Source organism: Gobius niger (assembly GCF_951799975.1).
Source record: "Gobius niger genome assembly, chromosome: 6".
NCBI lineage: Eukaryota > Metazoa > Chordata > Actinopteri > Gobiiformes > Gobiidae > Gobius > Gobius niger.
In genome coordinates, this window is record NC_136857.1 from 27596107 (window position 1) to 27614003 (window position 17897).

General features: G+C 42.2%; 1 protein-coding gene across 10 annotated transcripts in view; it reads left to right on the forward strand.

The window, feature by feature from the left end:
* Positions 1-17897, forward strand: part of prdm16 (PR domain containing 16) — a 354719-nt gene that overhangs the window by 315382 nt on the left and 21440 nt on the right. For 7 of the 10 annotated variants that reach the window (XM_079557974.1, XM_079557981.1, XM_079557976.1 and 4 more), the window contains exon 5: positions 10325-10427. In XM_079557974.1, coding sequence (XP_079414100.1) covers positions 10325-10427 — 103 coding nt within the window. Of the gene's footprint in view, positions 1-7181; positions 7817-10324; positions 10428-17897 lie in introns of those variants that run through there. The other 3 variants (XM_079557982.1, XM_079557983.1, XM_079557975.1) reach the window with 1 other exon arrangement.

A 17897-nucleotide genomic window follows, 5' to 3' on the forward strand; every position in this document is an offset into this window, starting at 1 on the left:
TCACTGTGTCGCCCACTGGGCTGCCCCCCACGCATAGCCGGGACGGTCCTGAATGTGTCAGTGCAGTCAGGAGAAAGAACGGAATACTTTTACATGGTTACAATTGACATTGGAGTATCTATTGGCCTCGTAGGCGTTGTGCAAACTAGACAGTAAGGAGCTAAGATGATTTTTGAACACAACTATTTAGTTCAACACATTCTAAACTGTTCATTTGGTGCACACAAAGAAAAGCATATGAAGCATCAAGCGTTATGGAGAGATGTTGGGGAGATCTGGCAAGCTACTGGTGACTCTCGAGCTTATCGTGGGGTGACATGGAGTGATTTTTTTATCAACTACTTCAACTATAGTTTCGCAGTCATATGTTCGTTGGTCTATGGAAAAATGCATATGAATGCAGGGTAAACAACTGGGGAACTTTGATCAAAACGAGCTTCCTAACGCAGAAGTCACCTCGTCCTTTTAAGATTTTCATTTCACTCGGATGCCCCCCCCCCCAGAGGAGGCCGCACGCATGGGGAATGATCAGCACGAGGTAAATACCGCGTGCACCATTGCTCTTTGGTACTTAGCAAGTGGCCGCGGCCTTTGTTGACTTGTTTTGGAGGCAGGGCCCTATCATTTATTCAGCGGCACAAATATGCCCCACCACTCAGCACGGGGAAAAAAAATGTATAATTTAGCATCGCATTCCGTGATTTCTTTATTTTTTTTTATTTTTGCGCTTTTTTTTTTTTTTTTTGCATCCGCATGAAGTATGCATGAGTTTATGGAAATATAAGTGCATGCGAGGCAGTTTGTGGAAAAGCCGAGACGGTAACCTTTTAGCCAAACAAGCGCGGTAATTTATTGTTTATTTGTTGGCTATTAATGTTTGTAAGGAGAACAAAAGCCGGCGCAGTTATGTATAATTCAGCCGGCCGTCGATGCGCTCGGCAAACAGGGACTCGGCACTGAATACTTTTAGTCCAAGACGTTGCTCCAGCCAAGCGGTTAGCAATGAAGGTTTATAGGTTGGATGTCTGAATAGTGGGAGAGTTTATGTCTTTTACCCAATGTCAATAAAGGGAAAAGCAAGGAGTGAAAAACTGGGCTGGTCGCGTTTTAAAATTTGGCCTGGAGCGCCCTCCACAGGCTGAAGGGGGAATGACACCGGACAAAACTTGGAAGATAAGCTTTCACTTTCAGACAACGGTATAACCTATAAGAGAAGATCACTGTATTGGGGATGGATTATGGGCTTTAAAAAATGTGGAGAACCGTTTTGTGTTTCCTCGATGACGCAGTAAAGTCAAGGAAGTACAGATCGGAGCGCTTCAGCAGTAGAAGAAGAATAACTGACCGTATTAAACTGGACTACTCAAAACTGTGTGACTGAAACAGTGTACTGGATATGTTTTTGACGCTCAAAAGGAGTGATTTTTCACAATGTGTTTCTCTCCATGATCCGAGAATTTCCAGTGTCTGAGAATGTCCTGAAAAATTCTCCCCATTGTGTGAAACTAAGGCCCTGTCCACACAAAGTCAAGCTGAGGACCAAACGCAAAGATATTATATCAATCCAGTGTATCATCCATGCGAGCCCGGCGTTTTGGGGGCCTGTAAACAAACATTTTCCAAACTCACTCCCAGAGTGGAAAGATCTCAAAACGCCATTTACGTGGCGCCGTTGTTACGACATTTCCGCAACTTTAACTAAAACGATGACATCACAGCCTCAGAGTTGTGTCTGCTATCCATAATATACTGACCTTATAATGAGTTTTACTCATGGATCTACTCCTCTTTGCTCCACTGCAGTCCACAAGCCACAGGTGACAAGTAGAAAAACACGGCCGAGTCAGTCTGTATTTTTGGACTGACAGTAAAAGTCACTGACAGGTTTTTCTGCTTTAGTCCCGTTACGTCTGAAGAATAAACTCTCCTCCTCATCTCTTCTGTAGATCCTATAAATCCTTGAATCAGTTTCATTTTCACTGTTTACATTCCACAAAAGTTTACTGCACATGCATCTTGTTCTATTATCTGTGTTAGCGTCACAGCGCCTCACACAGGCCTGGAAGATGAATTGCGCCGTTTTCACAGACCTGAGTCGACCCATGTGGACGCACACATTTACCGAGCTGGCTTCGTGCTTACAAAGAAAGTTTCTGAAAACATAAGCGTTTTTTCTTCATGTGGATATAGCCTAAGTTACTATAATTTCATGTGTCCAAATCACATTGTAATTTACATGGAGCTACTGTCCAAAAATTGTTTTAAAAGTTGACCCAACGGTTGTGTGAGTGGTCAGTGTGGCGCCTTTACCTTCCATCACAGTGGTAGGACGCTCCAGGATCAACTATTTGGAAGGTTTTCACTGCTGACGGAGCCTCTCAGCAGAAAACCTATAAAACAATTGATCCTGGAGCGCTGTAAGACAACCGTGATTGAAAGCAAAGGCGCCATGCTGACCACTCACACAGCCACTGGGTCACTACAAGGTCAAACACACACAAATGTCAAGTTTTTTTTTTATGCATACAAAATTCCATAATGCACCTTTAACCTTGTAACCCCCAAATTTAACTGAGCACATTTTGTCCAGCTCGACTTGACCCAAATCTAAAAAAAAGTGTCGAACACAAAAGCAACAAAGACAGAGAAAAAAGCAACACAAATGCCACAAAAACATGACGAAAAAGCCCTAAATTTATAATGAAAGAGGTCTTAGCTTTCAAATGAGGCGTTACACTGCAATCTCCAGTTGAGGAGCTTTATGATTTGAGAAAAGCGGAAATGGAGAAAACGAGCTTGGATCAGGTGGGAGTTAAGAGTTAAGTTAACTATGATGATCTGGCTACCTGAACATCCTGAATGACCAGGTTATTCCATCAATGGATTTCTTCTTCCCTGTTGACACGGGCATATTCCAAGATGACATTGCCGGGATTCATCTGGCTCTCGTTGTAAAAAGAGTTTTTCAGGGAGCGTGAGGCATCATTTCCCAGATCTTAACCCCCTTGAGAATCTTCGGAATGTGCTGGGGAAGGCTTTGGGCAGTGGTCACGCTCTCCCGTCGTCAATGCAAGATCTTGGTGAAAAGATATATGTTTACGCTGTGATATCACTCGACAGACAAAGCATAACCAAAACTATAATATACACAATCATTCCAAATACATCATGACAATGTAAATAAAAAACAAAACAAACTGTTAAACCTGATGAAGAACTTAAGAACCGATTTACTCATGAGTAACCCATTGTTTTACTCAAGAAATAGCATGACTCAAAGAAGTACAGCTAATTTGCCAAAGTCCTTCACACGAGTAAATCTAAGTGAGTGCTTGTTTTGATTATTATACATCCCACAAATCAAGGTCCTACTAAACATGCTTCTCATTGTGCTCCCCTCATTAACCCTGATGCGATTACCTCCAAATGCAATATTTAAAGCCTGAAAATGATTGCAATCACCCTGTGCGCGCATCAAATCGAATTAAACAATCGACTTTCTTTCTTTTTTTTCTCTTTTTTTTGAGACAAGGCGACAAAGAAGGCCGTAAGTGATGTCAACTCGGTAATAATGGGCCGAGCGGGACAGGAGGGCGGGCGCTTGCATCTATGCATGCGGCGGCTCTGGGCACAATGGATATAATGAGGCCTGATGAGACGCTGAACCTTGTCCACCTTCTTGTCAGGCTTTCATCTTTTGTGTCGGGGAAATAGAGAGCGCTTCTGTGTGTGTGTGTGTGTGTGTGTGTGTGTGGGGGGGGGGGGGGTGCTTTAGTCATTGCAATATGCTCTTACAATACACTATGGGGGTCATTAATCCAAACAGGTGCTAAAATCGCGAGTGCTAGCTGGAAAAGTAGCCTGTTTTGATGCCGCGATTTGAAGCACCCCGAAATCGGACGAGTTGAAAATATGTGCAAATGCGTCCACTGCCAATCCACTCTTCCGCATGCTACTCGTTTGCAAAGCAGAAAACGCTTGGTAGATGACCCCCGATCGTTTTGTGTGAATCACGTGACGGAAAAAGCCACCCATATTGCTTGTCAAATTGAACCTGAATTGATGTTTGCAGAGCTACTTACTGCTTATGTGTCGTACTGTCACAGAGAGGCAAAAGAAATTACTACACGGAGTACTGCACAAAACAAAATACATCCTAAAAAAGCTACATTCCAATTTATTTTGCCTACAATGCTAACAAAGGATTAGCTACAGTGATTAGCTTACAGCGCTAACATAATACGATACAGTCTTATGGCGATTGAAAGATGGCGCATAATGTGTATGAAAGTGCTGCTGGACAGGATGACATTGAAAGGCTTCACTTTCTGTCCCTGGAAAGCAATTTGTTTAGATACAGACGGCATCTCGTCATAGAAGGGGGCGTGGCTTCGCTGAGGGGGAAAAAGAATCCATTGGGAAACACAATTTTTCACTCTTTTTAGCCATTTTCTGGCGAAATATAAACGTATCTATCACATACAAGTGAAGTCAAGTCTAAATCGGGTCCATATGGATGTTTATTCACAGCAGATTGTTCAGTAGAAGTGAAAAAAGGGCAGTCGTAGCTAGCGCTAGATAGCGTTAGCATTAGCACGATGCTAACATGAAGCACCATGCTAGCCTTCACCGTTATTTCTGTATTTATGGAATGTTGAACTTTGCTCCTCCCCATGTCTTTGTATCTTTATTTAGTAGAAAACTCTATTCATAATTCAGCATTTGTTAAAGTAGTTTTGGAATAATTATAGATTTTTTTATCTATGGTGCTGACTGTCCTGTGTTACCATGGAGATCAACTGTGATACAGTACGTTGCTTTTAATAAACCAGGAGCCTACCTGGGCTGCATAAACTTACCAAAAAAATAATAAATGTATATATTAGGATTAAACAGGCAAGGTTCCTATCACTTTTCACACTTTTTCTCCCTATTGCAGCACCACATAACATACAATATTCCTTGCACTTAATTCCTTTCTGAAGGACTTTTAAATTGACCTTTTTGTTAGTTTTTCATGAACAATTTCTAGAGTGAAGAATGCTCAAACATCCAGCCCGGTGAATCAATTCTTTAATTTCTTTCCACGCCGATTCCAGATCCATCCAAATCTCATTTTTAAACACCTGCGCACCGTGCAGAAATGTCCAGCCATATGATAACATGACTTGCACTACCTTTTTTATCCCCCCTCATTATTTAGTAACCTCCAGCAAAAGTTTCAAATTGACATCTCTTATTTTTTTGATTGTATTCTCCTATTCACCTGCAGTGTCTCGCCTCCACCTCACTGCCTTTCCCTCACACTCTCTCTGCACTTTTGATTGTGCCGCACGCTGTTTTCCGTGCATATTGGACTCCGGGTTGGGGTGAGTGTGTGTGTGAGTGAGTGAGTGAGTGAGTGAATGTGCGTGTGGTGGTGGCCCTGTGGCAGTGATGGATGGGGAGAGAGCGGCTCCTGACTAGGGTTTGGTTAGAGGCACTCACTTACTTACTTGCTGCGCGGCGCTCGCTCTAATAGGTTTACAATGCGACGCTAACAGTTATTGTATTCAATAAATAATCAATTAATAGATGAATGCATTTAAGACATGGTCGGTGTGCGGCAGCTGGGCCTGGACGCACGTGCAATTTTCCGATTTGCACATCGCGATAGGCTGTTTAACAATACAGTTTGTCCTCCTGTTAAAGTGGTTCTCAAAGCGGAGTCCGGGGTCCACCTGGGGTCCTCAGAGGTCAATGTAGGGAGCCCTCACCCCAACCCAAGATTATCAATACATCAGGTGCTTAAAAAGAAGTTCATTTTGAAAAGGATTTTGGGTAGACTCTTTACCCCCACATTTTCTCCATTTCAGCATTATCCAAATCTAAGCCTGTTGGGTTTCAGGTGACATCACAGCGTTCTAAAAGCCTAGAAAATTATATAGAGGTAAAATTATTTTTGGTCTTGTACAGAGAGATCATGGGCCCAGTGACTGATAATTCATACATTTTCTTTTTAGATAAGACTTGTGAAAGTGTATCCCCCCCACCCCTCCACTGGGTCCTGTGACATCATCACATTCCTAGAACCTGCAACCCAGCAATAGGCCAGTGTAACTCCTCATTTGAAAGCTAAGGCCTGCAATACTCGTCCACATTTTTGTCACGTTTTCGCCTGAATTGTTGCGTTCTCGCTGCTTTTTTTTTTTTGCAGCGTTTTAGCCGCGTCTTGTTTTTCAGTGTACTGAAACTGTGACGAAGCCAAAAAAAAAAAAAAACGTGACAAAAACGTAGCAACAAAAAAACGAGGAAAGCGCTTAGGCCTTAGCTTTCAAATGAGGCGATACACTGTCCTATAGGCTGTAGGCTCTCTCTCTCTCTCTCTCAGGAAGCTTTTAGATTTGGGTAATGATGAACTGGAGAAAATGAGCTCAGTCAAGGCGGGGGTTAAGAGGTTTTAAACCCCATGAGAAATGAATGGGCTATTTCTGCATCAGGGCCTCTACAACAAACGTGGGCCTGTACGCGCGATTTCAAATCGCATTATATGAATTATTTCTATTTACTGGTAATATATTGTGTTTTTGTGCATTGAAAGCCAAGCGGAACAAAAGGCAGCTGCACTCATTATCATTCCTTCATGTACTGGAAACGTCGGGCCTGTAATGTTTTACATCGGCTTGACAACTCCACGGCAGAGACACCGGGGCCACTGATCAAAGAGGCTTTTCACGTTTGAGTCTTTACATGCAAATGATGCGCAATGTTTGATGCGAGATAATAATAATAATTTACGCGGAGTAAAGTGCAGAAATGCGAATCAAGCTTATGACAGTAAAACAAAATAAATTTAAAAAAAAAGAGATGCTGATATTGTTGGTTAGGATAGGCTGTTAATGGTATGCTGCGCGTGTATGTCTTTTTACCATCGTTAGACAAAGTGCTGGCCGTTTTAGAGGCAGCGCAAATGACCAGAAACGCGCCGCAAATGGAAACAAAAACAAAACACACTCAAAAGGAGAGACAACAATCGGCTTTATTGTTTATTATTGTTTCGCCTTTCCTCTCGCAAATATCTCGACGTCAACTCCGTTTAGTAGAAACTCAATTTCGTTTCTTTTCACAATTCGATGTTCAATTTTCGCAACAATTTAGAAATAAATGTCGTTTACACACAACATGAAGTCCAAATGAAAAAACAAAACAAAGGGAAAAATGTGTTCGGCAAAGTCAAGCCGCTTTTACGCGCGGGCCAGACCTCCCCGTGTTGCGTGCGCTCTTGGCACCGCTCCGATACGCACGGACTTCTCCTTCTCCGTTCCCCCCCTCTTGTCCATTCCTCCCCGCATCAATAATAGATTTATCAGGCGGGAGAGGGTACGGGCGCGCAGGGGGAGATGTTGGGGAGGGGTCTCGATGCTTTTTGGCTGGAGATAAGACGAGGAGGAGGCGGGGGAGGAGTGGCCGACGGGGCGACAGTCGCAAAGGGGGAGCGCACTAATGAAGGGCAGGGGCAGGGCATCCTCATCCTCAACCAGATTGGAGACACGGACAGTTGCGCCGCGCAGTCGCCGGCTTCATCCGTCTGTCTATCTGTCTATCTATCTCGCCGCCTATCCATTCCGTCCGTGCGCGCTGCCGGTGCAGCCGCCGCCGCCGCCGCCGCTGCTGCTCCAGGGACCCGCGCGCCGCGACTCCTCCGCCGCGCGTCTCTGCCCGCTCCCCGGTCGCGCTGACTATGGGCTGCGTGGCCAACTCCACCGGGACTGAACTTCTGCTGCCGCTGGAGGCTCGTCGTCTCTCCCAACTGCTGCGCCTCGTCGATAAAACCAAGGTCAGCCACAATGAAACTGAAAAAAAAGAGAAAAAAAAAAACAGTGTACGTTTATAGATTTTAAGTTTTTGGAGAGGCACGCGCTCTTGCGTTTTGGTCGCTGCTGCGCTGGATGTAACTTTTCTTTTCTTTTCCTTTTTTTTTCGGACCAGCTTTCTTCTGTTTGGGTAGAAAGGAGTGCGTGTGTGTGTGGGTGCGAGAGAGAGAGCGGAGGGCAGTGTGGGCGCGTTTGGCTTAGCGCACAGCGCCCCCACGCGGTGTCAAACAGTAACGCAAGAGCGAGAGAAGTTGAAGCGAACGGCGCACGCGAATACGAATGAAACTTTGCTATTTAAATGATAATTTCGGGGATTCTGAAGATGAAATGATGCTGGTTTTGAGAAAAGGTGATTGGATTGTTTTTGTTTCACATGAGTTAAATTGATGGCTTTTGTTGTTGTGGGACAGATCGTGGGACCTGCGTTCAGGTGGGACAAAGCGAGACAACGCAAGGGACAAACGCAATGAAATCCAAGTCCTTTAAGAGGAAAATAATAAGTGCGGTACTTTTTCTTTACCTTCGCACTTTCGCGTCATGCGCTTCGTGAGCGAGAGGCCATGTAACGTTTTGTTTAATGCTCACTAAATAATTACTATTGCCCAGCTTGATTTAAATATATACTATTTACATAACCTACATTAATTATTATATGTACAGGCCTATTTGCGATGGCAGGTGTCAAAATATGGAGCAACACTTTCATTCGTGGTCACTTGATTTAGGCACAAAACACCGTGCGTAAAAGGACGCGAGTTTCTGGCATCTTTTTTCGCGTTCGTTTTCGCGCTCATGTTCGTGTTTATTTCCGCTTGTATTTCACAGATTTCCCCTTGTCATTTCGAACAGCGTCATTTATGAATTTGCTGATTTTCTTTTTTTTTTATGTCGCTCCTTTTGACGCAGTGCCAAGCGCCGTCGTGGGCAGGGTGAGAGCGAAACATCCACCTCCGTCGTTCAGTCAATATTTGCACCGTATTACGGCGCGTCGTTTGTGCTGATATTTCATTTTTACGCAGTCGCTTCTAAGGAAAAGGCCCCCCCTTTTTTTCCCCTTTTTTTTTGATCAGCGGCCTCGCGTTGCTGCCCTGCATTCTCTCGGGTTCAAAAGCGCGTTACATGCCATCCTTCTCCCACTTATAAATAGGATAAAGGGCACAGGTGAAAATGCGCGTGGGGTATGCTGTCGCTTTGGGATTCACGCGCAGTTCCCCCGGGGCCGAATATCCCTTTAGAAATTCACATCATAATTACAAAGACGTTCCGATGAAAACTCACGAAGAAATGTGCCTTGTCTGTGTTGCATTTGGATATTTTATTTGTCAACCATTTCGCGTTTCTTTTTTGGAGGGACAAAAAAATCAGAAGAGGTTGTACACTGATGCTGATGAATGGCGTGAACAATAAATATTGGCGATGCATTAATTTGAAACATTTGGTGTAGATTGTTGCAATATCTCTATGTGGAACTGGGGAATTGTATGTGCAAAAAAAAAAATCGTCAAAATTATGAGAGGTTTACATGGATGGTTTTATGTTGCTGACATGTTAGATACAAAGATTTTTTTCAGATGGGATGTAAAGTCTTTGAATAAAGTAGTTATTGCTGGAAAAAAAATATCTGTAAAATATGTCAAATATCATGGTGTTTTTTGGAGTTCGAAGCCTTATTGAAAATAAGCTTCAATAATGTTGAAGTACAAGACTGGAATATTTGGTGTTTGTAGGTGCTACTTGAGGCGGAGGTTTTTGCAACAGTGTGATAAACAACTCTCTTATAGAACAGGGGTCCCCAAATAAATCAGCTTAAGGTCCGCAAACCTTCGACATTATGTCCAGGGTCCGGATATATGCATCATATAACTCCATACCGCCTTTGCTCTGCCCAATACCGTCAGACCTTAGAAGATAAGCAGGGAAGGGCATGGTCGGTACTGGGATGGGAGACCGTTTGGTAACACCAGGGAGCCTGACAAATGTAGCGAGTGTGTGAGTGGTTGGTGGTGGTTGGAGGGGCCGATGGTGCAGGCTGGTTGCCTCGCTGCCGTCAGTCTACCCCAGGGCAGCTGTGGCGACAATAGTAACAAATAGTGCAATGTAAAGCGTCTTTGAGTGTCCAGAAAAGTGCTATATAAAACCAATGAATCATTAAAATTATTATTATTATTATCATAGCATAGCATGATCAATGAATCAATCATTTTGCCATTTTATTTCAATGTTATTCAAATTGTTAAGATATATATTTTTTAATTCAGCCTTAGAAATTAAGTAAACTGAGAGGATGGAAAGGATTTGGGATCCGGATCTGATCCCAGGTCCACCAGTTGTGGACCTGGGGGGAAAAAAAAATGACACACCTTTCACTGAGGCTCCAGACCTGAACACCAATACCTGCAAGTGTCTGTCTTTCCCTTGTTGTAATTCTGTTTTTTTTTTGTTTTTGTTTTTTGTGGTTTGCGTGTCCCCAGATCTACTACAAAACGGTCCGGGACATTGAGGCGGGAGAGGAGCTCCTGGTGTATATGAAGGACGGCATTTTCCCCGAGGGATCCATGGCACCCAACCTACAGGGTAAGACGCACGGTTTAAACAAACTCAGCCCCTTTCCCCCCCCACTCACCAAAAAGTAAATAAAAAAATGTGCCGCAGAGTGTGGAGCCAAGTAGTGGCCCCAACCTACAAGTGGGCAGCTCCTATATAAGACACACATATGTAAGGAGCAAAGAGCAAGGACTCAAATAATTACTGGAGTTTAAAAAAGTACTTCATGCTAATACGCTTGAGTACTGACTCATAGGGTGACCACCTGTCCCTGTTTTGGTTGCATTGCCCCCCCGGTCCCACTTTGTCCATAACGTTAGATTTACACAGAGAATGACGAATCATCCACCACTGTGTCTGAGTTTTCTGAATCATTGCTGGAATTATGCCCGAATTGACCTCTTAACCGAGCACATTTTCTCCTGTGTGCTTTCACCCAAATCTTAAAGCTTCTCGACCGGAGCTCACAGACTATAAGCCACTGTAACGCCTCATTTGAAAGCTAAGAACTGCGAAACTGATCTCTGCTTCTTATTATGTTACGATTGTCATTTTCGTTGTTTTTGGTTGCCCTTTTCATCACGTTTTTTTGTGTGTCTTATTTGACATGTTTTGGTCACACACTTGTTGCATGGTCACAGTTACGCACTTGTACACACTCTAAAAAAAAATGGCCAAAACACTACAAAAAGTGCAACGAAAATGTGGCAAAAACGTGATCAAAATGTGACAAAAATGTGGCAAAAACATGATCAAAATGTGACAAAAATGTGGCAAAAACATGATCAAAATGTGACAAAAATGTGGCAAAAACATGATCAAAATGTGACAAAAATGTGGCAAAAACGTGGCAAAAATGTGGCAAAAATGTGGCAAAAATGTGGCAAAAATGTGGCAAAAAAGGCTCAGCTCCGACACAAAATGCATGATGAAAACGCAAGAGCGACAACAATGTGACGAAAAAGCGATGAAAAAGTGCCCAAAAAAAACAGTGACGAAAACACCACAGAAACATGACAAAAATTAGGAAAAAGTGACAAAAAAAGTGTGACCTAAGCGCAACAAAAAAGTGCCAAAAAGTGATGAAAACGTTGCAAAAATGATATGAAAACCCACCAAAAAAGCAAAGGGAAAATAATGTCAAGAGAAATGACGACAGCGTGAGCATAGAGATCCATTTAGTTGGGTTTTTTGTAGGTCTTAGCTTTCAAATGAAGCATTACACTGGCCTATAGGCTGTGACCTTATGGATTTGGGTAAAGCTGATCTTGAGAAAATGTGCTCGGTTAAGAAAGGACAATGTCTTTGTGTTGATGTCATAGGACAGACCAAACAACATAATGTCAGAATTTCCGAAGGATATGCCATGAACAAATGTGATGACAGAAGCACTTAAGATAATATGCAAGGAACTCAAGTGTAAATTAATAACTTCATTTTGTAGGTCAACAGGAAAACGTAATTTGTAGACTGCAAAATGTTTTACTCAAATAGGAGTATTGTTTCGTCCAAAGTAGCCATTAAGTGCAAAAAGCAAGACCACAGAGCAAATGTATAGTCTACCACCGGCTTCTGAAAATCAATTTGTTTAATATTCAAATCCAATAAGGCTCCGTTGGCCCGAGTGTCCGCCACCGCTGCTGCGCAAAAGGGAGGTGTCGACTGGCGCTTGTCATCTTTCATTGGTTTTGAGCGCGGAGTTTTTGCCGTTTGGAAGGAAAGCCCCCGGATCAGAGCGGGACTTTAGGAAACATATCCCCGAAAGGGCCCGGCACTTTTATCTCCCTCGGACTCGGTTAGCGGCAGGCAGCGCCTCAAGGGCTAAAGCCGCGCGAAAGCCTTCGGGGACTGAAACAGCGGGGCGTTCACGGGGATTGACGGGTGATGCGTGAAAAAAGGGGCTTTGTCAGTGGTGGGAGGGTTAAATTGCGTACATCCGTGGGACTGCAAGAGCTCACTTAGCTTGATGTTTCTACTGTAAGACAAGTGCAGGTGTTTCTCAAACTGGGGTTATTACTATTTCAATCGTCTTCGAGGTTAGCCCCTTTTCAGAACAAGGCACAAATCCAGTCAGAATCTGAGGGTATATCATTGCATTTATCATTGCATATTGACTATTTGGGTTGAACATAAACAATATCAACAAATCATAAAGCAATGCGAAGTTCACACATCAGGCTTATTTTTGATCATAACTCTCATAATTGCTCTTAATTCGTCAATTCACATCACATGGACAACATGAAAGCGTCAGCCAGCGCTAGCTTTTTTGTCGGAAATATTGATGACCCTAATCCTAACCCTTACGGTAACCCCAGTTCCTAACCCTAATTTGTGTCTGTTAGAGAATAAACAATGGTGTTGGAGAAGATAGATGAAGAATAGGCAGCAGTCTGGATGTCTTATACAGGAGAAGTTTACTTACCGTTGGTGCGGGACCGGAGGCATGAGCTCAAGACATTGCGCTACTATTCAAGTCTATCTATACATCCACAGAAAAGGGATAAATACCCTGTCGAGCGCTATACTGATATGCAGGCGAGTGGGCACATGAGCACCACAGTCGGATAGTACGACTTTACAGCCTGACCCAATATGATGAATAGAATTTTAATAATCATATTGCACCATGTGGTTTGTCCGCACTTAGATCTACTGCTATCACTTATAACTGGATCACTTTATCATCTACACAATATGTAAATCCAATCCCATTGTTCTACGTCAATTGTTGTCATCTACTAACTATCTTTTATCTTATTTATTTTCATATTCTTATGCATGCCCCTAAAGCCTTATAGTTTAAAGTTTTATAGCTTATTTTTATCTAAACTCTGTGTTATATGTTTATTGTTGCACATCTCGCCGAGAAAAAATCCTTGTTTGTGAATCTGTTCACAAACAATGGCAATAAAAACTATTCTGATTCTGATTCTGATATTGCAAACAAGAAGTTTTAACCATGTGACATGAACTGATGAATTAGGACCAAACAAACAACTTTCACAATTTACTTTTATTGGGCAAAATGAACCGCACTCTACAAAAAGAAAGAAACAAGTCTGGTATAGGGCCTTTAAAGGGACTATACGGAGTTTATAAATGTTAAAATGATGTATTTTCCTCCCCCTACATGTTCCAGCCATGTCCTAATATGAAAATGGGCCCAGATCAATTCACCACAACTGTCTCTAAAATCCTGCACTGTCACTCAAAAAGTTGTTACTTTGGTCCAAATTGCCATCATGCACGAGAAGGTGCAGTTACACGTATGACCTGAGGTGGCAGTAGTGAGCACAAAATGGCCAACTTGCACCTAGCCCTTTTCAAGTGGATATGACAGATTTCTCACAGTTACTTCATTTGATGGGATGATGACAGTAGTTAGTCTCGCACTCCAGTGGAATCGTCATTTTATCTACCGCACGCGTAGGCTACTGTTAGCAAGCCGGCTAAACCCGGAAACTTCAGAATACTGTTGCCTGTTTAACATGTTTTTCCATTGGCGTTAGCATTAGCGAGCACACTTATCTGTCAAAGCCTGGTTAAAAGTCATTACTGAATGTATAGTCCTTTGGAGATTTCACTTTAGACAATGATGAGCAAATGAGCTAAACGCTAAATTATGTTAGCTTCTTTAGCTACGAGTCTTCCTCTCTTAATGGAGCAACAATAGAGAAACCACACAAACTACATAGCTAAATGTCCTAATATCAGCATTTTATTTGAAACTAGATCGAACCATTGATAAAGCACATAACAGACAATGTAGCAAAATTAGCGCATATGTAGCAACAGGTTAAGATAGGCCTGAGCACGTCTATGATTTCTATAGCTTCGTACTGATGTATTACAGTATGATTGCACCTCTAGTTAGTGATATTCCACATCTTCATATGTCACTTCCTGTACCCAAAGATCAACAATAAACATCACTATAAAACGCCAAATCAAGGTAAACGTTTTAACATCCCTGTAGCTAATCCCTTCTTTCAAATGCTCCAAATGGAATCTCAATTGCAATACTTGGTCCCACGACATATGGTAAAAATTACGTCGCTACATACAGGACTCTGCCACTGTGCTAGCATCGCGCGCGCTGGCTCGTGTTTCTTTCCTTTTTTTTTTTTTTTTTTTTAGGGGAAACCCGATTCGGCGGGTCGGGCTGGCTCTCAAGCGTGTCCCCCGTAATACGTCACTCCGAATATGTCCAAAAGTTTTATCGGCGAGATCTAAACTTGGCCCGATTCTCCCGGCGTTCACCGGAGCGGAAAAGAGCCCGTAGTTCCTGTGTTTCTCCTGAACATCTTGGACTTATTGTGCGCTGTCAGGTTCGCCGTGTTGTGGAGCAAAACATAAAAACCAAAAAAAAGTCTTGTCATGGAGCAATGTCAAGGGGCGGTTTTGTTGATTATTTTGTTGACGTAAGAAAATATCTGGGGGTTAAAAAAAAAACATTTGCCGCAAGTCCGGGTCTGAAACAGGTTGGGGAAAAAATTAAGAAACATGCAAGAAGATAATGCATTTTAACTTAACTAGGACAAACGCTAACAGAGGCCAACACCAGAACTTTGGACTGGAATCCAATTGAATGCTTTTTATTAATATCATTTAAGACGAGACACGGCAGGTGAAAGCATTGATTTTTCACGCATGGAGATTTGTAGCTAGTTTCCTCCCTTAAAGGTACACAGCGTAACATTTTGGACTATACTGTTGCCGGCATAACAAAACATGCTCCTAGTGACCAGCTCCACACAGAAAATGCTATTACTGCAGTGGGTTATCAAAGAATAGATTTGGATGAGGAACTACCTGTTTGAATCTCAAATTCTACTGCCTTTCGTCACATCTCCATGGAAACGAGCTGGAGACGTACCCACTCCCGGTAAAAAGGTGAAAATATCTGTTGTAAAATAAATGCTTGTATTTTGATTTTATTTATTGGATGAAATTCTACGCGGTGTGGCTTTAGCATCTTAGTTTTCATAAGAGTATAAAAATAACTTACCTTGTTCATAGATCAAAATCATAGAAGTGGTGAACTAGCGTTAAAAGAGGACTAAAGATCGGGACCAATCCAGCCGTGAAACAGGAATATACCAGGATTAAACTAAACCTAAACCTGAAACTGAAGCGGGACATGAAGCACCAAACCAGGGTTAACTTGAGGATTATATGATTAAAAACTACTTAAGGTGGTGGAATTTGACTACAATGAAAGTAAAAGTTGCATTTAAAAATAAATCAAAGGAACTCAAATATTTGGGTTGAAAATACTTTGTTTCCGAAGTAAAAATGACAAATATGTTTTAGTAAGAGTGACTTATAACATTCAAAAATATAAAAAATATATGTTTAATAAAATGCACTTCTACTTTGGAGTCTTTATAGGAATGCAGTGGAATAGAAAGTATTATATTTATTTTTCTAGTTTTAGCACTAGCTAGAAGCTCTTTATGTGTTGCATAAGCTGCAAACTAGAATAAGAACTATGCTGATTGCATCGTCCCCAATAAATAAATGAATGAAAATACAAAGGTAAAGAACAGATCTAAAAGAACACTACTAAAGTAAACTTACTGACTAACTGACCGATGCTGGCGGCTACGGAACTAAACGATCGATAAACCCCGGTCAGTCCGGACCAAACCAACACCAAACTAGCTTTAGCCAGTTCCCCCTACACCTTTTTTTCGCCGTGGTCTGAAACGGGAGCTGATTGGTTCCCCGTTGCCCGCTTGGGCCCCGCGTCACAGGCGCGCAGGGCCTCGGTTGATGATTTGTTAGGGGCTCTGTGTGCGTGCATCCATCCATGTTCGACACGGAAAAGGAAAAAGACACGGTCCGGCCCGCCAGGAACGCCCCGGGGCCCAAACGCTCGGATTTTCACGTCTCGATCTCTCCCGAAAAGAAATGAGGGACGACAGGCCAAACACGCTGCAGTTGGACAAATATGCGAGGCATTCGTGAATGGAAGAAAGGGGCGGCCGGGGCTGGATCAGAAAGTACAGGACTGAGAAACATGCAAAACAAAAACAGTCACACCGTCGCTCTGGTATTTAGCTTTGATTGCAGCGTGTATTGGTTTCTGCAGTGTCAAAAATTGCAGTAATTTTTCACCAAGATCTTGTATGGATGATGGGAGAGTGTGACCACTACAGAAAGCCAACTCCAGCACATCCCAAAGATTCTCAGTGGGGTTAAAATCTGGACTCATTCTTTGGGCATATTTTTTGCTGTAGAAACCCCAGATCATAACAGTTCGATAAATCCAGGTGGACACTTTTTTTTTAGGGGATGGGGGGGGTTCATGCGAGTTCAAACACGATCAAACTTATATACGTTACCGATGCTAAATTATTTGTCATATAGAACAATAAAATGGATTAATGATGTAATGTGTTCCTTTCCTTCCATTTAATTTATTTTATATTTGTATCATTTAAATTTGATTTGAAACAACCAAGAAACTTCCATTAACCTCTTAACTCCCACCTGAACCGAGCACATTTTCTCCAGTTTGGCTTTACCCAAATCTAAAAGCTTCCAAAAAAAAAGGGACGAAATGAGAATGAACCACGCCCCCCCACCCCGAAAAAAAAAGCGCCACAAAAATGTGACAACGCAACAAAAAGTGACACAAGAGTGACAAAAAGGCAAGAAAAAAGAGATGAAAACATGACAAAAAAGTTTGGATCAGTTTTGAACGTCTTAGCTTTCAAATGAGACATTACACGGTTGCTTTTAGATTTGGGTAAAGCTAAACTGAAGAAAATGCATGTGGTTAAGGCACTACAACTCTACAACCCCCGCCTTAACCAAGTGCATTGCTCCAGCTCAGCTTTACCCAAATCCAAAAGGTCACAGCCTACAGGCCAGAGTATAACTCCTCATTTGAAAGCTAAGACCTACAAAACTCATCCAAACAATTACTTTTTTTTCTCCCCTGTCATTGTTGCCATCACTTTTTGGACACTTTTATTGCTTTTATTGCTTTTTTTGTTACATTTTTGTCTCTTTTTCATCCATTTTTTGCTCACGTATTTGTCGCTCTTTTATTGCGTTGTTAACCTTTCTTCTTTTCGTGCTCTTTTGACACTTTTTTCAAGAAGCCTTCAGATTTGGGTAAAGCCAAAACTGGAGAAAACGTGCTTGCGGTTCAGGTGGGGGTTAAGAGGTTACAAAAGGGTGGGAAAAACATTTATTTTTAATCAATTTGTCCACGTTTATTCCCAAAATGTCATTTTTTTTTTTTAAAGCAGTACTAAGTAACTCTTCCCCCTAGAGGCCAGAGTGCAACTGCGGGTGTAGTAGCAAGTTACGATTTTTTAATGTATTAATTGTCTTGGAGAGTAAATACTACGCTGACAGGAAAGGCGAAGAGAGAGAGGGTTACTGTGCATCCAATTATACAATAGAAATATTTTTTTTCACTCAAACTTGGCTGTAAATACTGTTTAAAGTGACATTAGCCCACAGTTAGCTTTGCCCGTTAGC